The following is a 21996-nucleotide window of genomic DNA, read 5'->3' as shown; positions in this document are numbered from 1 at the left end:
GACGACACAGACCTGGTAAATGCACAGCAAGCATTATTACATCTTTTTATTCCTAGACTCTCCTTCTGCCACTCCTCAAGCCTCTCAATATACTTCCATGTAAAAACAAAACAACAAAAAACAATAAAAGGCTTTGTTTCCCCCTCAACAAGGTGAGAAATCTTAAAAATAGTAGAGAAAGAGAGCAGGTACATCTGGGAGGGTCTCTCTGGCATGCCTTTTGACCCCCTTGTCCCTCTTCTCCCGGGACCAGCATGTGTCCAGTCAGCTGAAGCCTTCCTCCTTCCTGGCTCACCTTTGCTCTGTGTTTAATTTTCAGTGTGTTCTCTGCCTGTTCTTTGCTGAGCCCCTGTTCTTTGCTGAGACTTTGCTAGATTTTCCATTTTATCATAGAATACTCCCACCACTTGAACTAGAAACCTAAATTTATTATGAGGGAAATGTCAATGTAATTACACAAATATATCTGATAATCCACGATAATTCACAGCCCTGTTGAGCAGACGCTGCTGTTTTTCTGCTCCTCTGTCTGAGGACCAAGAGGCAGGGTCAATGTGCTCCTAGCTGCCCATTGCCTCATCCTCTTTTTCAAAAAGCCTTTTTTTGGCCGGGTGCAGTGGCTCATGCCTGTAATCTCAGCACTTTGAGAGGCCAAGGCAGGTGGATCACCTGAGGTCAGGAATTCGAGACTAGCCTGGTCAACATGGTGAAACACTATCTCTACTAAAAACACAAAAATTAGCTGGGTGTGGTGGTGTGTGCCTGTAATCCCAGCTACTTGGGAGGCTGAGACAGGAGAATCGCTTGAACCCAGGAGGCAGAGGTTGCAGTGAGCCGAGATTGCACCACTGCACACTACCCTGAGCAAGAGAGTGAGACTCTGTCTCAAAAAAAAAGGCCTTTTTTCTTTTCAGTCTCACATATTCAATCCACAAAATTCTGTCTTTCTTATTAACAATAACAATTTTAATATACACATTTGGTACAAATACAAATATCTGTGAAGGTATAAAATGAAAAGCAAAAATCTGTGCCTCTCTTCCCTATGCTGTCCTCAAGCATCTTCCCTTACTTTGGATTCTAAAAGGTAACCATTGTCAATACTTGGTTATCTGTGATGGTCACATGATGGTCAACTTTGTGTCAACTTAGCTAGGCTATAGGACCCAGTTATTTGGTCAAACACCAGCCCAGATGTTGCTGTGCTGTTATTTTTTCGATATGATAAACATTTACAATCAGCAGACTTTGAGTAACACATATTACGTTTCGTAACATGTATGGGACTCATCCAATCAACTGAAGGCCTCACAAGCAAAGACTGAGGTCTCCTAAAGCAGAAGGAATTCTCAAGATTGCAATGTAGAAACCTTAACTTAGTTTCCAAATTGCTGCCCTGTGGAATTTGACTCAAGACTGCAACTTCAACTGTTACCCTGAATCTCCAGCCTGCTAGCCAGCCCTACTAATTTCAGACTCGCCAGCCCCCACAATCACATGAGCCAGATCCTTAAAATCTCTCTCCCTGTCTTTTTATCCTATTGTTTCTTTTTCTCTGGAGAACTCCGACTGATACAGTGCCTGTATTAATGATGGAGATGGCCCTCTGTCTCGCCAAATCCATTCTTCACTCTCATAGTTAGTTTCCCTTGCAGTTCTTTGTGGCATTCAACTAAGTTATCTCTGCTGGAATGGGAAGAGAAGTGATGTGAACCATTTCATGCCTTACCAATGAAAACTTCTTGCTATATTTCTTCTCTGGATGACTGGGAGGGTCATGCTGGGAGCGTCCTTGGAAACCATGTGTTGAAGATGGCAGCCTGAGTCTTTCAGTAACCATGTGGAGCTGAGTCCCCTCTTCCCCAACCCTGCTCCTACAGATTTTGAACATTTTACTTAGTTGTCTCTGAACTGTTAGGTAAATTGCAAAAAAATTTCTATTGTGTGTAAACTATTACATTTTGAATCTTTAATACACTAGCTTAACTTACCCTAATTTAGAAATCCAACACCTAAAACATAGGGATTGGCTTAGTAGATACACAGCAGGAGGTTAGGAACTGATATCATTGACTGAAAGACGGAGCCTCTTCCTATGCCATGGCAAAATATTTGGTAAAACTGTTGCTGTGGTAACTTGACAAGCAGACACAATTCTCATGGTACTGGTACTTCTAGGGAAGGTAGATGGAATGAGCCAGAATGTAACTGTGAGTTGGCTGCTGCTGGCTGTTTTGGGCTAGGTATGTTCAAAAAAGAGATGAGCTCAGAGTAGAATCTACTGGTTTGCAAATGAAGGAAGGGAATAGAGTCCAGAAGCTTGGGGACTTAAAGATTTCTAAAAGCCAACTGCTTCAGTACCGTAATAGCCGAGACAAGACTTGTAGCTCAGAAGACTGTCATTGAGACATTTCAGTCAGACAAAGATCTTTCAATCATGCCCAATTGTTTCAGATAGTTTCAAGACAACTGACACTAAATTGAGAAAAGAGGGTTTGGGGCATGAAAGAAAAGAGATAAATAAAATAGGCTTAAGTACTCTCTCTAGAAAGGAATCCTGGCTATGGCTATTGATTGGCACATGGTACTGAATAGAAGAAGCAAACAGATTAAATGTCTTGTAAGCTTTTTTTTTTTTTTTTTTTTGAGACAGAATCTCGCTCTGTTGCCCAGGCTGGAGTGCAGTGGCACAATCTCGGCTCATTGCAATCTCTGCCTCCCAGGTTCAAGCAATTCTCCTGCCTCAGCCTCCCGAGTAGCTGGGACTACAGGCGCCCGCCACCAGGCTCGGCTACTTTTTGTATTTTTAGTAGAGACAGGGCATCACAATATTGGTCAGGCTGGTCTCAAACCTCTGACCTTCTGATCCGCCTGCCTCGGCCTCCCAAAGTGCTGGGATTACAGGCATGAGCCATGGCGCCTGGCTGTCTTGTAAGCTTTTGAAGCATAAGTATTGCTGAAGAAACCTCAGGAAGTTTGGCCTAAAAAGTTTTTGTTAAAATAAAGCAAATCTTGTTCTCCCAAACTTGCAGAAATCAGGCTGCAAAAGTTGAATAATCTTTGAAGAAGGCGTATTCCTCACCACCTCCTTTAGAATTTTTTTCTTTTCACAGCTTTTTGGTCTTTTGATTAGGATGTGTTCTTTCTTTCTTTTCTTTTCTTTTTTTTTTTTTTGGAGACGGAGTCTCACTCTGTTGCCCAGGCTGGAGTGCAGTGGCCGGATCTCAGCTCACTGCAAGCTCCGCCTCCCAAGTTTACGCCATTCTCCTGCCTCAGTCTCCCGAGTAGCTGGGACTACAGGCGCCCGCCACCTCGCCTGGCTAGTTTTTTGTATTTTTTAGTAGAGACAGGGTTTCACCATGTTAGCCAGGATGGTCTCGATCTCCTGACCTTGTGATCCGCCCGTCTCGGCCTCCCAAAGTGCTGGGATTACAGGCTTGAGCCACCGCGCCCGGCCTTTTTTTTTTTTTTTTTTGAGATGGAGTCTCGCTCTGTCACCCAAGCTGGAGTACAGTGGTGCAGTTTTGGCTCACTACAACCTCCGCCTCCTGGGTTCAAGCAATTCTCCTGCCTCAGGCTCCCGAGTAGTAGCTGGTATTACAAGCATGTGCCATCGCACTTGGCTAATTTTTGTATTTTTATTTTTATTTATTTATTTTTTTGAGACGGAGTCTCGCTCTAGCCCGGGCTGGAGTGCAGTGGCCGGATCTCAGCTCACTGCAAGCTCCGCCTCCCGGGTTTACGCCATTCTCCTGCCTCAGCCTCCCGAGTAGCTGGGACTACAGGCGCCGGCCACCTCGCCCGGCTAGTTTTTTGTATTTTTTAGTAGAGACGGGGTTTCACCGTGTTAGCCAGGATGGTCTCGATCTCCTGACCTCGTGATCCGCCCGTCTCGGCCTCCCAAAGTGCTGGGATTACAGGCTTGAGCCACCGCGCCCGGCAATTTTTGTATTTTTAGTAGAGACAGAGTTTCACCATGTTGGCCAGGCTGGTCTCGCACCTCTGACCTCAGGTGATCCACCTGCCTCGGCTTCTCAAAGTGCTGGGATTACAGGTGTGAGCCACTGTGCCCGGCCCAGTGTCATTTCCTTAATGTTTATTTTGCTTGAAGTTCATTGAACTTCTTGGGCTAGTAAGCTTGTAGTTTCCATCAAATTTGGAAAAATTATTTTAAATTTTTAAATTTACTTTTACTTTTAGAGACAGGAGGTCTCACTAATGTTACCCAGGCTGGTAACAAACTCCTGGTTCAAGCAATCTTCTTGCCTCGGCCTCACAAAGTGTTAGAATTATAGTCATGAGTCACCGTGCCTGGCCGAATGTGGAAAAAACTTTGACCATTATTTCTTCTAGCATTTTTTCTTTCTACCTCCCAACTGCTGTATCTCCTGAGACTCTAATTACATATATGTTCAGTCACTAGATATTACCCCACAGCCCACTAATTCACTTTTTCTCAGTCTTTTTTTTAATCTGTGTTTCATCTGTAGTTTCTATAAAATTACTGCTATGTCTTCACATTCACTAATATTTTCTTCTGTAGTATCTACCTGTTCATGTCATTCAGTTTATTTTTAATTTCAGATACTAAATTTTTCATCTCTAGACCCATCTCGATATGGATCTTTTATGTATCTTCCATTTTCCCATTCATCATGTTTATACTTTACCTTTTAAGCATAGGAAGTATATGTATAATAACTGTTTTAACATCTTTGTCTAATAATTCCATCATCTGTGTGTTTTCTGGGTCTGTTTCTTTTGACTGGTTTTCCTCCTGATCATGGCTTATCTTTTCCTGCTTCTTTGCATGCCTGATAATTTTTTATTGGCTCCTGGACATTGTGGATTTTACTTTACTAGGTGATAGACTTTGTTGTATTACTTTGAATATTTCAAGAGTTTTGTTCTGGGACAAGATAAGTTATTTGGAATTGGTTTGATTCTTCTGAGACTTGCTTTTATTTATTTTATTTATTTATTTTTCTTGAGGTGGAGACTCGCTCTGTCGCCCAGGCTGGAGTGCAGAGGCACAAGAGGCTTGCTTTTAAGCTTTGTTATGGTGGCCTAGAGCAGCCACTAGCCTAGCGCTAATTTGACCCCATTATTGAGGCAATAGCCTTCTGAGGACCCTACACAGTGCCCTATATTATAAGATCTTTCCACACTGGCTGCTGGGAACCCAGACTATTCCCAGTCCTATATGGGGTCAAGGGATTTTCCTGCCTACTCCTTTCTGGTGGTTTTTCCCCTGGCCCTGGGTAGTTTCCTCATTGCTGAACACTGCAGATCAGTACTCAGCCTATTCTACAAGTAGAATGATGTTTCCAGGAGCTGAGAGGGAGGGAAATGGGGAGATGTTGGTCATAAAGAACAAAGTTCCAGTTATGCAGGATGAATAAATTCTGGAGCTCTAATTGTATAGTATGGTTCCCATAGTTAGTAATACGGTATTGCATACTTGACATTTGCTAGGAGAGTAGATCTTAAATGTTCTTACCGCACACACAAGAAAATGGTAACCATGTGAGGTAATCGATATGTTAATTAGCTTGATCATGGTAATCATTTTACAATATATATATCAAAACATCACAATGTACACCTTACATACATACAGTTTTTACTTGTCAGTTATACTTCAATAAAGCTGGGGGAAATAGAGGGAGAATAGAGGGAGGAATCTCTTCAAATATCCAAAATTCTTTCTTTTTTTTTTCCTTTACATTACATTTATTTTAATGCTGAATTTACTCCCGTGCCATAAGTTTTTGTTTCTTCAGTTTCTTCTGGGATATCTTTTTCTTCTGGGCAACCTCCTCTTCTGGTTTAGGAACAATCTGTTCCTTTTCAGTAAGGATCATCTCAGTGTGGCAGGGAGAGCTCATGTATGGGTTAATCCGACCATGAGCTCTGTAGGTCCAACGGCGCATCTTAGGTGCTTTGTTCACTTGGATATGCTCGATGACCAGAGAATCTACATCTAAACCCTTAAGTTCAGCATTACTCTCTGCGTTTTTAAGCATGTGCAGCAAAAATTCAGCACTCTTTTTGGGCCATCGACCTTGTGTCCAGCCCCACTGCTTGGCCTGGATACACCTGCCAACTCCACCATTGTAACGTCGGAATGGTACACACTGTTTCTGTAAAGTGACATCTTTCAGATACTTCATGGCTTTTCGAATATGCATACCCTTGATGGCCTGGGCAGTTTCACGAGTGTTCTTAAAGTGAACACGAAAATTGGAACCTCTTGATTTGCATGATTTCGTGGGGTTCTCCGGGTCAAGTGAATAGCGAACCATTTTCACAGATTACCTCAGGCTGCTTAGGGAAAGAGCCAAAATTCTCTTTTTAATAGTTCCCTTCTTTTTTTTTTTTTGAGACAGAGTCTTGCTCTGTTGCCCAGGCTGGGGTGCAGTGGCGTGATCTCGGGTCACTGCAAGCTCCGCCTCCCGGGTTCACGCCATTCTCCTGCCTCCCGAGTAGCTGGGACTATAGGCGCCCCCCCACCATGCCCGGCTAATTTTTTGCATTTTTAATAGAGACGGGGTTTCACCATGTTAGCCACGATGGTCTCCATCTCCTGACCTTGTGATCCGCCCGCCTCGGCCTCCCAAAGTGCTGGGATTACAGGCATGAGCCACCACGCCCGGCCAATAGTTCCCTTCTTTCTGGCACTGCCCCACAAATTCTAGCTGCTTTGATCTTCCTAAACTCTGAAATACCTGTGTTCTATTTGTTTTTCCTGTTTTTAGGTAGAGAGCTGGGAAACCTGAAGAGCTTACTTTGTTTCCCTTCTCTCAGAGATGACCACCTATGCTACCTGTTGTCCAATGTTTATAAGTCATTGTTTCCCATATTTTGTCCGGTTTTCTAGTTGTTTAAGGCAGGAAGGAAAGTGTGGTTCCAGTTATTTCATCATGGTTGGAAGCAGAAGTTTCAATACCCACTTAAGATGAGAATCTGGAGGATAGAGAAAAGAGTACTTCCCAGAAGGCACCGCCAGGGACTTAACATCGCCTGGGTTCTCCCAAATCTCGATACTCCCCTTTAGCAACTTACAAGGCAGACCCTCAGATTTGTTGAGGACTTAAACACACAGCTTAACCTTTCCTTTATATTCTTTTTTCTTTTTAAAAAAATTATTATTTTTTTTTAGACAGGGCCTCACTATGTTGCCAAGGCTGGCATCAAACTCCGGGGCTCAAGTGATCCTCCTGCCTTAGCCCCCTGAGCAGCTGGGATTACTGGTGCTTGTCACCATGCCCAGCTCCTTTCTGTTCTCTTTTCTGCCGTAATTCCAGGTGTCTATACCATCCTTATAGTCGACCAGTCCAGTAATAGCAGCTCCGACTTATTGAGCCTACTGTGCCAGATATTTTATCTATGTTTTTTTTTTTTTTTTTTTTTTTTGAGATGGAGTCTTGCTCTGTCACCCAGGCTGGAGTACAGTGAGGCAATCTTGGCTTACTGTAACCTCTGCCTTCCAGGTTCAATCAATTCTCCTGCCTCAGCCTCTGGGGTAGCTGGGATTACAGACACCTGCCACCACCCCCAGCTAATTTTTGTATTTTTACTAGAGCCAGGGTTTCACCATGTTGGCCAGGCTGGTCTCAAACTCCTGACCTCAAGTGATCCATCTGCCTCAGGCTCCCAAAGTGCTGCGATTACAGGCATGAACCACCATGCCCAGTCTATATATGTTGTCTTCTTACATTGCTCCTACCAGTTAGTTATAATTTGGTCCTTTTTTTTTTTTTTGAGACGGAGTCTTACTCTGTCGCCCAGGCTGGAGTGCAGTGGCCGGATCTCAGCTCACTGCAAGCTCCACCTCCCGGGTTTACGCCATTCTCCTGCCTCAGCCTCCCGAGTAGCTGGGACTACAGGTGTCCGCCACCTCGCCCGGCTAGTTTTTTGTATTTTTTTAGTAGAGACGGGGTTTCACCATATTAGCCAGGATGGTCTCGATCTCCTGACCTCGTGATCCGCCCGTCTCGGCCTCCCAAAGTGCTGGGATTACAGGCTTGAGCCACCGCGCCCGGCAAATTTGCTCCTTTTTTTAAAAAAAAAATAAGAAAACAGACACTGAGAAGTTTTAGCGGTTTAGCAACTTGTTCAAATTCATTTGTTGTTAACGGACAGAGCCAAGATTTAAAAGTAGCCATTGCTCATCATATACCTTGTTAAACTAGCTTTGCAATTCCTAGACATCCTTTACTGTGGCAGACCTCCCCTCCACTTCACTCTAACAATTCATTCCCAAGAATTAATGTAATCACCACCTAAAGCTTTGAAATATTGAACAGAGAAATCTCTTTGAACACACATATCTTAGATGCTTCCAACCTTAACTTTTCCCCATTCTTCTCTTTTTCTTTCTTTTTGAGACAGAGTTTCACTCTTGTTGCCCAGGCTGGAGTGCAGTGGCACAATCTCAGCTCACTGCAATCTCTACCTCCCGGGTTCAAGCGATTCTCCTACCTCAGCCTCCCAAGTAGCTGGGATTACAGGCATGTGCCACCACATCTGGCTAATTTTTTGTATTTAGTAGAGACAGGGTTTCACCATGTTGGTCACACTGGTCTTGAACTCTTGACCTCAGGTGAGTCACCCCTCCCAAAGTGCTGGGATTACATGTGTGAGTCACTGCGCCGGCCTTTTTTTCTTTTATTGAAAACTAAGTTATCATTCAGTGTCACAAGGGCCTTCAGGTCCTTTGTTCCTCTTTATCTGCCCCATTACCCCATTAATCCTCAACCCTAGATGAATCCAAGCACCTGCTTGTTCTCCTCCTGGATCACTGAGCGAGGATGGAAAAAAATTTACTCAACATTCAACTCAGCATTGAGTATCGCTCAACAACTTTTTACTAATTCTTAGCAAAGTTTATTTCCCAGAAATGCTGTTCCAAAACTTTATCTTCCTTTTTCTTTTCTCCTTACTTTCAGCAGGTGATTTTCCTTCCTACTTCACAGAGAAAACCAGCTCTCTTCCAGCCCTGCTCCTTCACTTCCAAACATATATCTGTACTCATATTTTCACCTTTTCTCTTTTTTGAGTAAACGAAAACAGTATTTCTTCTCTTTACATTTTTACTTGCCCTCTTGACCCCACCTCTTTCTTGATGCCTTTGGGACTTTTCATCAGTTATTTCTTATCTCTCTCTTTTTTTTTTCTCCAGAAACTTTAGTTTCCAAATATGTTGAGCAAAAATATACAACCCCAACAGCAACTCTTTCTCCTAAGGGTAGATCCTGCAATATATCTAGGGAAAGGGACATAAAGGTGAGGGGGTGGAGGACTTTGGGGTACATCCCAAACTTCCCCTAAAACTAAACAGTTTATTCTCTGCACTAACAACACAGGGATCCCCTGATCTCCTTCTACATGTTTTGAGGGGCTGAAGGCTCTGCTGTTCTTCCTTGAATGAGAGCCTGGGTCCATACTTCTCTATAAGGGACGTCCAGAGGAAGGAGTGCCCACTACTCCTACAGTAATCCTGGCCAATCCCTGCACCCCATTTTAGAGGTTCCCTGGGGGGTGGTGAGACATGAGGGGAAAGCACCTCTGGAGGCACAAGGGGAAGGCATCCATAGCCAAGGTATCTGAGAGGGAGTTTATGCCTCAGTTGTGGCTCATGCTGAGGTGATGACCACACTCTTCTGATTTTCCAGCCTCTTCTTCTGGATCCTTCTAGCCATGAAGAAAACGGCCAGCAGAAGTCAGAGAGAGCCAACCAAGATTCCTACACCGAGGCTCAGCATTTCACCTGTAGGATACAAGGATCCCACCTGGATGAAAAAAGCAAAGGTCGTTGCTGATTGAGAGGCTGAGGGGCTCAGTAGTTCTTTACCAAGACTTGGAGGGCCCCTCTTCTGTGGAGAACAATGTCTCCTGAAGCTTTTCCAGCTGTTCCATTGAAATCCGGGCCCTTGGACTGAAAACTGTCCAGGGCACACTACTAGCAAGGGGAAGTTGTGAGCGAGCTATTGTAAAGGAAGAACTGCCCTAGCTGTCGGGGGAGCAGCTCTCTCACGGAGGTCTTCTGATCTTTATGCTTGATTTCATGCAAGTGACCCAGAATGTGTTCATAAGCTATATCCTTTTTGTTTGTTTGTTGTTTGTTTTTTGAGTCTCACTCTGTTTCCCAGGCTGGAGTACATGGTGCAATCTCAGCTCATTGCAACCTCTGCCTCCCAGGTTCAAGCGATTCTCCTCCTACCTCAGCCTCCCAGGTAAGCTGGGATTACAGGCGCGCACTACCACACCTGGCTAATTTTTGTATTTTTAATAGAGATGGGGTTTCAGCATGTTGGCCAGGCTGGCATAAGCTATATTCTTAGTCTCACTCACCTCAATTAGGATGCCCAGGACAGTCAGGCTCTGAGGCCTCTGAGCAGCTTCACTCAAGCTATCACAGGAATCAGAATCATAATGTATGATGTGGAGCTCGGTAACTGTGGCTTCACTGTTGATCTGGTGTTCTGAGCCTCCTGGGGATCATCCTGACCCCAGTGCAGGTGGAGCTGGGTAGCTACATATTTTCTGGAAAGTCTGCTTAGATACAGGGTAGAGGGCAGAGACAGTTGCATTGTGTAGCTATTCTTGTGCAGGTCTAAAGGCTCAGTGCCAGGCCAGTCATATCCATGGGGCTGCAGAGCAGTCATCTAAGGGTCAATTGTCACACTCTCTGGATATCGAAGGGGGACTGTGTATTGTTTCCACACTTCAGGGTAAGAGGCTGGCCAGTGGTCCTGACCATGTGGGCACTCGTATGTCCAGTGTTGACCCTCATCTGCAGCCAGGATCCAAATCACCTCTAGCAAGAGGATGAAGAACAACATGGTATCCCAGGAAGGGGCACAGGATACTGGGAGTCTGGAGACTAGAAGACTAGGGCAGACAGAGAGAGAGAGAGATGGGGAGAGAGGCAGAGAGAGAGGTGAGTTCCTCATGTTGAGTGTATTTATCCCTTTTTTTGTTGCTATCCCTGTCTGTGTCTCTGTGCATTTCCAAGGAATTTGATTTTCAGTAGGGTACCGTGGGTTTCTGGGTCCCCAGAACAAGTCTCTTGCTGCTTCTCTCAGCCCTCTCTCTTCATCTCCCTCTGCAGTCTCCATTCCACTTGATGACGCAGTTATTTCTTATTTCTCTTGGATTTGCAAGTTCTCCCTCTTCCTGGCTACTTTTTTCTTCCTGAAATTGTGTTGCACTTTTCTTTCTTTCACTATCCTTTTGGAAAATATAGTTGTACATTCAATGTATGCACTGCACCTCTGGTTCATTCCATAACTTATTATCGTCTGCCTTCTTCTCACCCTTCAATTGAAATTGCTCTATTTAAAGATACTAAAGATCCCTTACTTGCTAACGTTAATGATTTCTTCCCAATTTTATCCAATCTGATTCTTTTTTTTTTTTTTTTTTGTCAAATGATCCTTTATTGAAATATTTTCCTTTGTGCTTAACTGGCTGGGCATTCCACAGCACCACTGTTGATGTCATCTATGATGTCATGAGGGTGCCGGCCATCAACATTACAGCCCACAGACTGGGCAGTCCCCAGGATCTTTTTAATGGTTCCAGAGAGTTCTCTGGCTAAGGATCGGTGCCGCGCTCTGTCGAGCAATGTTGACGATCTCATCAAAAGTGATATTCCCACTGTGTTTAATGTTTTTCTGTTTTTCTGTCTCTTGATGGTTTCTGGAGGGCTTTGATGATCAGGGCAGAGGCAGAAGGCACCACCTCAATCTGGGTCTGTCTGTTCTGAATGGTCAGTTTCACTCAATCCTCAGGCCCTTCTAGTCACCTGTTGCCTTGGCAATGTCATCACCAACCTTTTTCGGGGGGGCCGATCTTGGGGGCCAGCGCAGAAGTGGCACCGACTTTGCCTCCGGTGCACCTCACGTATACGATTTTGATCTCCTTGGGGTCGAACTTCGGTGGCATGGTGGAGGTGGCTGGTGTAGGGTGAACCCAGATTCGGGACGACCGAAGAAAGTTGCACCTTGTTAGCCAGGATGGTCTCGATCTCCTGACCTCGTGATCCGCCCGTCTCGGCCTCCCCCGTCTCTACTAAAAATACAAAAACTAGCCGGGCGAGGTGGCGGGCGCCTGTAGTCCCAGCTACTCGGGAGGCTGAGGCAGGAGAATGGCTTAAACCCGGGAGGCGGAGCTTGCAGTGAGCTGAGATCTGGCCACTGCACTCCAGTCCGGGCGACAGAGCAAGACTCTGCCTCAAAAAAAAAAAAAAAAGAAAGTTGCACCTTGGCCTCCTCCAAGCCGAAAGCCGAAAGGGTTCCCAATCTGATTCTTTTTTTTTTTCTTTTTTTGAGACGGAGTCTCACTCTGTCGCCCGGGCTGGAGTGCAGCGGCCGGATTTCAGCTCACTGCAAGCTCCACTCCCGGGTTTACGCCATTCTCCTGCCTCAGCCTCCTGAGTAGCTGGGACTACAGGCGCCCGCCACCACACCTGGCTAGTTTTTTTTTGTATTTTTTTTAGTAGAGACGGGGTTTCACCATGTTAGCCAGGATGGTCTCGATCTCCTGACCTTTGTGATCTGCCCGTCTTGGCCTCCCAAAGTGCTGGGATTACTGGCTTGAGCCACGGCGCCTGGCCCCCAATCGGATTCTTAAACAGCATTTCCTACAGAGTTTAATAAGTCACCTGAAAAAACAATGCTGAGTTCAAATAAGATTGAGAAACATCGGGTTGTATAACATTGAGCAGATCTCTTTACTGCAGCACTTATTTGCGTTCAAAATATCCTAATAATCATTGTGATTTCCAAAATGGGGATATGTTAAGTACTGTTTTCCAAACTTATTTATCAACAGAATCCTTTTTATATGGAGCATCTTGCAAAATTAGTGTTCTGAGAGTCATAACATGGGAAACAATGCTTAATTGTTTTGAATGTGGTCCAAGGACGCTTGCATCAGAATCACTTTGGATGTTGATTATTGATATGAAAACTAATCACCACGTCTTGCTATGTCAGACGCTCTTCTGCCAGAAGACGAAAGAGAACAGCCTTTCAAGGAACATGGAGAAGTTAACATGTGAGGATGTCAGAACAAGAACACAGAGGGTGCCTCGGTCCCTAACACTTTGGGGGCCACCGTATTATCCCTGGACTGGACTGTTATATAATAGAAAATAAATTTATTTCCTGTATATGCCATTGCTATTTTTGCCTTTGATAATGCAGCTGATCTGAAAACTAATTAATTCAGAGATAAAAAGAGAACCTACTTTCTGACTAATCATGGTGAGCAGTCTCTGTTCTGTTCTTTATAATAAAGCATGGATTTCTCTGTTGTGATTTCTTCTTATTTAAGGTAAAAAGATAAGGTCTTTCTTCTTTTCTTCTTTTTTTAAGTTTCAGTATCTTTTGAGGTACACGTGGGTTTTGGTTACATGGATGAGTTCTATAGCGGTGAATTCTGAGATTTTAGTGCACCCATCACCCAAGCAGTGTACACTGTACCCAGTGTGTAGTCTTTTATCCCTCACCCTTCTCCCAACCTTCCCCTTGAGTCCCCAAAGTCCATTATATCACTCTGTATGTCTTTGCATCCTCATAGCTTAGCTGAATCAAGATCTATTTTAAAGGTAAAAATGTTAACACTTGATAATGGATTGGATGTGGGACATTTAGAGATTGGATAGGTTGGGATTTTTAAAAAGTTCTGAATTATAATTTATGTTAGAAATTGTCCAAAGCACTTTCATTAAACTTCTGATTTCTCTATTGTGTTTTTCTGTGACTCAAGGTTAAAAAAAAAAGGAAACTGGCTACATAATACAACAGCTACTTATTAAGTTCTTACCATTCGGGTTTGTATTCAGGAGTATTCAGGTTTGTATACTCCTAACATCTAATTCAATGCCTGGTGCAGAATGGGTTCTCAAAAAACATTGGAAAGGCAGATGAAAAACTGCCTACACATTAGATTTCTCATAGCAATTGTAAACGAGAAGATAATGGAACACTACATTCAAAATTCTAAAAGAATGTTGTTTTCAACTTGAATACTATAATTATCTATGCACACCTAGATCATCAATCATATGTGAGAGAATGAATATTTTTCATTTGGGCAGTCTCACATGATTTACCTTCCTTGTGCCCTTTCTCAGGAAGCTACTACTAGAAGATGTCTCACAGAATGGGAGAAAATTTTTGCAATCTACTCATATGACAAAGGGCTAATATCCAGAACCTACAAAGAACTCAAACAAATTTATAAGAAAAAAACAAACAACCCCATCAAAAAATGGGCAAAGGATATGAACAGACATTTCTCAAAAGAAGACATGAATACAGCCAACAGACACATGAAAAAATGCTCATCATCACTCGCCATCAGAGAAATGCAAATCAAAACCACAAGGAGATACCATCTCACACCAGTTAGAATGGCAATCATTAAAAAGTCAGGAAACAACAGGTGCTGGAGAGGATGTGGAGAAATAGGAACACTTTTACACTGTTGGTGGGATTGTAAACTAGTTCAATCATTATGGAAAACAGTATGGCGATTCCTCAAGGATCTAGAACTGGAAGTACCATATGACCTAGCCATCCCATTACTGGGTATATATCCAAAGGATTATAAACATGCTGCTATAAAGACACATGCACACATATGTTCATCGCGGCACTATTCGCAATAGCAAAGACTTGGAATCAACCCAAATGTCCATCAGTGACAGACTGGATTAAGAAAATGTGGCACATATACACAATGGAATACTATGCAGCCATCAAAAAGGATGAATTTGCATCCTTTGTAGGGACATGGATGCAGCTGGAAACCATCATTCTCAGCAAACTATCGCAAGAACAGAAAACCAAACACTGCATGTTCTCACTCATAGGCGGGAACTGAACAATGAGATCACTTGGACTCGGGAAGGGGAACATCACACATCGGGGCCTATTATGGGGAGGGGGGAGAGGGGAGGGATTGCATTGGGAGTTATACCTGATATAAATGACGAGTTGATGGGTGCTGACGAGTTGATGGGTGCAGCACACCAACATGGCACAAGTATACATATGTAACAAACCTGCACGTTGTGCGCATGTACCCTAGAACTTAAAGTATAATAATAAAAAAAAAGCCATTAAATTTCAGATACAAAACGTAAAAAAAAAAAAAAAAAGGGAGTATACCAAGAAAGAGGAAGACATGGAAGACCAGAAACAGGGTATTGGCAGGGCAGAGAACAAAGGGAATGCTTAGGATGACAGCAAAGACAAGTCCCAGGGCAACTGTGGGGGAGCAGGTGGAGAGAACAAGCAATCCAGAGTAGATGAGGAGGTCGGAAAACTCCAGTACAGGTATCTCCAAGGAAAACAAAACAAAAAGCCACATAAATTATCTAATAGGTTTGACCATATAGAAATTATATATTGACTTTGTTTTACAGAGCTGTTGGAGGGTGTGGAAGGACTTAGTCAAGTATTCATAAGAAAATTAGAAGCAACTGTGAACTGGAAAAATATAAAAATTTGTGCAAAAAAGGAAATATAATTAAAATAGACTACTTCGCTTAATGGTGATTAATATTTACAGAGTCGTATAATAAAAAAAACTCCCTGTATATCATGAATGAAGTAATTACATACCTTTGTCAAAATTTATTGCACTGTTCCCTTAATATGAGTGCATTTTATTAATTGTAAACTATACCTCAATACCTCTAGCCAAAGGCTGCCTGCTCTGTTGGACAAGACTTTTTTTTTTCTTTTTTCTTTTTTCTTTTTTTAAAGAAATGGAGTCTCGCTCTGTCGTGCCCAGGCTGGAGGGCAGTGGCGCGACCTCAGCTCACTGCAAACTCTGCCTCCTGGGTTCAAGCGATTCTCCTGCTTCAGCCTCCAAGTAGCTGGGATTACAGGTGCCCCCCACCACGCTCGGCTAATTTATTGTATTTTTAGTAGAGATGGGGTTTCACCATATTGGCCAGGCTGGTCTCCAACTCCTGACCTCAGGCGATCCGCCCGCTTCGACCTCCCAATGTGCTGGGATTACAGACATGAGCCACTGCATCTGGTCTTTTTTTTTTTTTTTTTTTTAAGACTGCTTGCAAATTGGTATCAAAAAGTTTAAAAACAATTATATCTTTAGACGTAGCAATTCCATGTCTAGGATTCTGTCCTAAGACAACAAGCCATATGGGCAAATTCAGCTTGTAGGTAGAGCAAAACTCCACTTCTTTTCTCTTAGACTCCTGATTGGGCTAGAGAATTAAAATGACATAAAACAGATTAACAGGAGAAAGCATCCGAATTGTGAGTGTGTGTGTATGTGTGTGTGTTGTTTCTTTTCTTTTTTCTTTTTCCTTTTTGTACAGAGTCTTACTCTGTCACCCAGGCTGGAGTGCAGTGGCTCGATCTTGGCTCACTGCAACCTCTGCCCCCTGGGTTCAAGTGATTCTCCTGCCTTAGCCTCCAAAGTAGCTGGGATCACAGGTGCACACTGCCATGCCCGGCTAATTTTTGTATTTTTAGTAGAGACAGGATTTCACCATGTTGACCAGGCTGGTCTTGAACTCCCGACCTGAGGTGATCTGCCTGCCTAGGCCTCCCAAAGTTCTGGGATTACAGGTATGAGCCACTGCGCCTGGCACAAATATATTTAATGCAAGTTTTAGGTGGCACACAAGAAAAGAAACAGTTCGAGTCAGTTCCTTAAATAATAAATTGGACAAACAGTGGTAAGTTATGATGAAGCAACTAAATTATGTGGAAGGACTTAACCGGGCTCATGCCTGTAATCCCAGCACTATGGGAGGCCGATGTGGGCAGATGACTTGAGCCCAGGTGTTCAAGACCAGCCTAGGCAACATGGCAAGATCCTGTCTCTACAAAAAACACAAATATTAGCTGGATGTGGTGGCACATGCCTGTAGTCCCAGCTACTTGGGAGGCTGAGGTGGGAGGATCGCTTGAGTCCAGAAGGTTGAGGTTGCTGTGAGCTGTGATAGTGCCACTGCACTCCAGCCTGGGCAAAAGAGTAAGACCCTGTCTCAAAAAAAAAACAAAAGAAAGGAAAAGAAACAGCACAAAGGTTAGAGTGATCTTTTTGCACCTGCTGTTTTTCTTTTTTTCTTTTTTGAGTCAGGGTCTCACTCTGTTGCTCAGGCCGGAGTGCAGTGGCACGATCATGGCTCACTGTAGCCTCAAGCTCCTGAGCTCAAGTGATACTCTCACTTTAGCATCCCTGTTATTTTACAAATGCCTTTAACTTAAATGGTATGCCAGAATGGCTTGGGTTTTTGTTTGTTTGTTTTTTGAGCCAGTGTCTTGCTCTGTCATCCAAGCTGGAGTACAGTGGTGTAATCATGACTCACTGCAGCCTCGACCTCCCAGGCTCAAGCCATCCTCCCACGTCAGCCTCCCAAGTAGCTGGGACCACAGTTACGCACCACCACACCTGGGTACTTTTTTATTGTTTACTTCGTGTAGATACAGGGTTTTGTTATTTGCCCAGGCTGGTTTCGAACTCCTGGCCTCAAGTGATCCTCCCACCTTGGCCTCCCAAAGTACTGGGATTACAGGTGTAAGCCACTGGACCTGGCCTCTTTGTTTGAGTTTTTAAAGTTTTGGGTATTTTTAGAATTGTGGTCTCATTGTGTTGCCCAGGCTGGTCTCAAATTCCTAGGCTCAAGCAATCCTTCCCCCTTAGATCCTCTCACCTCAGCCTCCTGAGTAGCTGGGACTATAGGTGTGTGCCCAGAAAAAACACTGACACAACCACTGATATACATATCAGTATATACAGGCAATGGCTCACACCTGTAATCTCAACACTTTGGGAGGCTGAAGCAGGAGGATTGCTTAAGCTCAGAAGTTAGAGACCAGCCTGGGCAAGATGGTGAGACCCTGTGTTTAAAAAAAAGAAAATAAGAAAAATTAGGCATCCTGGTACATACCTGTCTTCCCAACTACTCAGGAGGCTGAAGCGGGAGAATTGATTGATCCCAGGAGCTTGAGGTTGCAGTTAGCAGTGATCACACCACTGCACTCCAGCCTGGATGACAGAGTGAGACCCTTTCGTAGAACACAAAAATCATATCCTTTTTTTTTTTTTTTAAAAAAAAAAAAACCTTCTGAATCTCTCATTTTTATATCTTATACATTTGGAAGAGTTGGAATAATTTCTATATAATGCTACTGTCTTAGATAACAGACAGATTCTAAATTTCTCTGTAAGGTCAGTACCCCTTTAGTCCCTAGCTGATTATCAACTCCAAGAACAAATTCCAAAGTCAATGACCCTGAATTTCATTTGAGAAAAACAGGAAGGCACTACAAACTATGAACGTTGTTATTATAATAGCAACTGTATAGTGCTTTCTAATTTTTAGACCACTTTCACATACTCTGTTTCATATTACCTCAGGTTTATAAATTAAACCTATTTTTGAAAATATGAGTATTATAGCCTAAAAAGTTGTTAAAAATGAAAAAGACTAGATTATCCAAGCAGAGATGCCTAACTAGCATTAGGGGACATCCTCATCAGTATGGCAATTTCAAAGTCCTGGTTTGTAACACCCGACTCATGTGTTCATTCAACAAATATTCATTAAGGACCTAATCCTAGTGTCAGGCTGCCTAGATTAGGAAACCTGTTAGGTCTTCAGTGAGAAAATTATATTCTGTATATGAAGAATGTGAGGACACTCAGGCTTCAAATAAAATACAATCTGTAAATTATTGTTAAGTGAAAGGCCCTGTTAAAATGGGCAGGAACAGGATTCTGAATAATTTTTTCCTTTCTTTTTGTGTGGATGGTTTTCTGGCTCCCCACTGAAGGAGTTATTAGATTAGTAAACATACTATTGTTCAGGAAAGAAAAATAAATGTGGTGTGTGTGTGTTTGATGTATTAATAGTTCTAGAGGACAGACTAAGAGCTGGTACTCCCTAAAGATCTTTTCTCTTTCTTGCCTGCCCTTCCTTCCTTCCTTCCTTCCTTCCTTCCTTCCTGCCTGCCTGCCTGCCTGCCTGCCTTCCTTCCTTCCTTCCCTATTTCCTTCTCTCTCTCTTTCTTTCTTCCTTTGTTTTTGTTTTTGGAGATGGAGTCTTGCTCTGTCGCCCGGGCTGGAGTGCATTGTCGTAATCTCGGCTCACTGCAGCCTCTGCCCCCAGGTTCAAGCGATCCTCATGCTTCAACCCCCCAGTAGCTGGGACTGGAGATGTGTGCCACCACACTTAGCTTTTTTTTTTGTAGTTTTTTGTAGTTTTAGTAGAGACTGGGGTCTCACCATGTTGCCCAGGCTGGTCTGGAACTCCTGTGTTCAGGCAATCCACTCACCTCCGCCTCCCAAAATGCTGGGATTACAGGTGTGAGCCGCCGCGTCCGGCATTGTCTTTTACTCTGGAGGTTGTGTCCAAGAAGAGTACTGCTAATGGTGAAACTAAGCCAAAGCAACACATTGGCAACTGGATGACCTGAAGGAGAGGCCAGTGAAGGACCCTGGATCACACAGTATAGGTTCCCAAGGACTTCTTCCTTTGGGAGACCTGGAGATGGTCGAAGGGGATCCAGATGCTTTTCTTTTCCTCCACTGGTTGTCTGGGGAAGGAAATGTGGAAATGGAGGGGGCTTTGGGGCACCCAAGTTTGGCTTTAAGCAAGTTGTGAGGTAGGCAGTTTCCTCCTTGGATCTTTTACCCCTTTAGCAATGATTCCACTCCTTTTCTATCTCTTTCTACCCCCAAATCTGCCCTCCAACACATACCCATCTAAGGGGTGCTTCTCTTTTGGCATTCCTTCTGCTCCCTGTGGCATCTTTGTGCCTTTGAATTTCACCCTGAACTTGTAAACAGGCCAGCATCCTCTGTGGCTTCTGGGCTGCTTACTGGGTAGTGCTGACAAACATCCTAAGAAATTTTCATGTCCTTTAAATCTTCTCCCTAGGACCAGATTTCTGGGTTTCTGATAAATATTCACCAACATAAGAGTGAATTTTGATAGCAACCTTCATGGGGTCAACATCTCAACCTGGTGTAGTAAGAAGAAATTTACTTTGGACTTGCACAGAGCTGGACTCCAGCCTTAACTCCTCTATGGGGAAGCTCTACGACCTTTCTATTAGTTTCCTCATCTATACAATGGGGATGATAAAACCTATCTTGCATGATTGTCACTGAGATATCTGACAAAGTGCCACATACTACCTCCTAGCTCAATCTGTGTTAGTTTCCTTTTCTTTTGTAGGGTATTATGAGCATCATGTGAGAAATTAAATGTGAAAGAGCTCTGTAACCTATAAAACTCTTTCTACATATTGGATTTTGCTAATAAAAATAATACATTAATAATCTAATAATAAGGGTGGAAGGAGGCAGAGGATCAGAAAAAATAACTAATGGGTACTAGGCTTAATACCTGGGTGATGAAATAATCTATACAACAAACCTCCATGACACAAATTTACCTACATAACAAATCTTCACATGTACCCCTGAACCTAAAAGTTAAAACCAATAATTTAATAATAAAAGCACAGATAGGTAAGAGGAACAGCTAGATATTTAACAGCTAGATATTTTGGAGGAGATCTGTTTTCTTTGGGGAAGGGTCTTACTCTTTTGTCCAGGCTGGAGCCGTGGTGTCATGAGAGCTCACTGCGATCTTGAACTCCTGGCCTCAAGCAATCCACCTCAGTCTCTCAAATAGTCAGGACTACATGCTTCTGCTACCATGCAGCTAATTTTTAAAATATTTCCTAGAGACAGGGTCTCACTATGTTGCCCAGGCTGGTCTTGAACTCCTGGCCTCAAGCGATCCTCCTGCCTCAGTCTCCCAAAGTATTGAGATTATAGGTGTGAGTCCTGTGCCTGGATAGAGGTTTGCCAGTCTTATAATCTAGGAATTACTTCAATAGACATCACGACCACATTTCCAAAACAAACATCAGGAATTATGATGTGACAAGTCAAAATGCATTGGTTGGGGACAGAATCTTTTAAATAGAAATTGTCCCATAAAATTTGAGACGTATAGTTTCTGTACCTAAATGAACATTCATTGATCTTGGAAATCTATAGTGCTGGTCATCACCAACTCCTGATACGTTTCAATTCTGTTTGCAATGGACAATAATAAAATAATATGTGAGTGTGGCCTCAGGTATTCTGAATTTGGTAACTGCTGTTTCCATCTGAGGACCAAGACCTACACATCTCAGTAGCATTGAAAAAGTTAACAAACTGGTATAGAGTGCCAGAAAATTTGATCAGAATACTTTATATATACTCTAAACCGGAAAACCACACTCCCTAATATTGTGCTGGTGTGCTGGCCGGTAAAGGAAAAAACACTGAGAAAGACAGCAGCCCCTAAAAGAGAAACAATCCTAAAAGAAACGTCCAAATTGCCAATTACTTTCTGTTTGTCAAAGTCTCTACTGGAGGTGCTTGGAAGTTTGGTGAGAAGAACGAAGCTTTGTGCAAGATCCCTCAGCTGACAGGCCTGTGAGAGCCTCCGGGTGGCTGCTTTGTTTTACAGAAGGCATTCTGTTTCCTGACACCTTTTCCTATGGTCTTTGCTCTTCGTATTCTGCATGTTAGGCTTCTGTTTCTATCAATATTTGTCATTATTAGCATTTACATTGCTCCTTCAGAATTTATTTATTTTCAGACAGGGTCTCACTCTGTTGCCCAGGCCTGAGTGCAGTGGCACGATTATGGCTCACTGCAGTTTGGACCCCCGGACTCAGGGGATCCTCCCACCTTAGCTTCCCAAGTACCTGGGACCACAGGCATGTACCACCACACCTGGATAATTTTTGTTTTTTGTTTTGTTTTGTTTTGAGTTTCACTCTTGTCACCCAGACTGGAGTGCAATGGCATGGTTTCGGCTCACTGCAACCGCTGTCTCCCAGGTTCAAGCGATTTTCCTGCCTCAGCCTCCCAAGTAGCTGGGATTACAGGCGCCTGCCACCACACCCAGCTAATTTTTGTATTTTTAGT

The 21996-nt window shown here is 43.3% G+C and overlaps 1 protein-coding gene and 1 pseudogene across 1 annotated transcript; both read right to left on the bottom strand.

The window, feature by feature from the left end:
* Positions 1 to 5726: 5726 nt before the first annotated feature.
* On the bottom strand, positions 5727 to 6354 carry LOC117076687 (60S ribosomal protein L17-like). Its single transcript, XM_033200480.1, has one exon. The coding sequence runs from the start codon at positions 6303 to 6305 to the stop codon at positions 5751 to 5753; it is 555 nt and encodes a 184-aa protein (XP_033056371.1). The 5' UTR covers positions 6306 to 6354; the 3' UTR covers positions 5727 to 5750.
* A 2209-nt stretch (positions 6355 to 8563) lies between these two features.
* On the bottom strand, positions 8564 to 12001 carry LOC117076686 (annotated as a pseudogene).
* Between the last annotated feature and the right edge of the window lie 9995 nt (positions 12002 to 21996).

The sequence above is a fragment of the Trachypithecus francoisi genome, unplaced genomic scaffold, assembly GCF_009764315.1.
Source record: "Trachypithecus francoisi isolate TF-2019V2 unplaced genomic scaffold, Tfra_2.0 Lachesis_group5, whole genome shotgun sequence".
NCBI lineage: Eukaryota > Metazoa > Chordata > Mammalia > Primates > Cercopithecidae > Trachypithecus > Trachypithecus francoisi.
This window is presented reverse-complemented; position numbering and strand designations above follow the sequence as displayed.

Excerpts from the sequence above, each read along its gene's own strand:
- LOC117076687 (XM_033200480.1), bottom strand. The coding sequence starts at position 6,305 with ATGGTTCGCTATTCACTTGACCCGGAGAACCCCACGAAATCATGCAAA.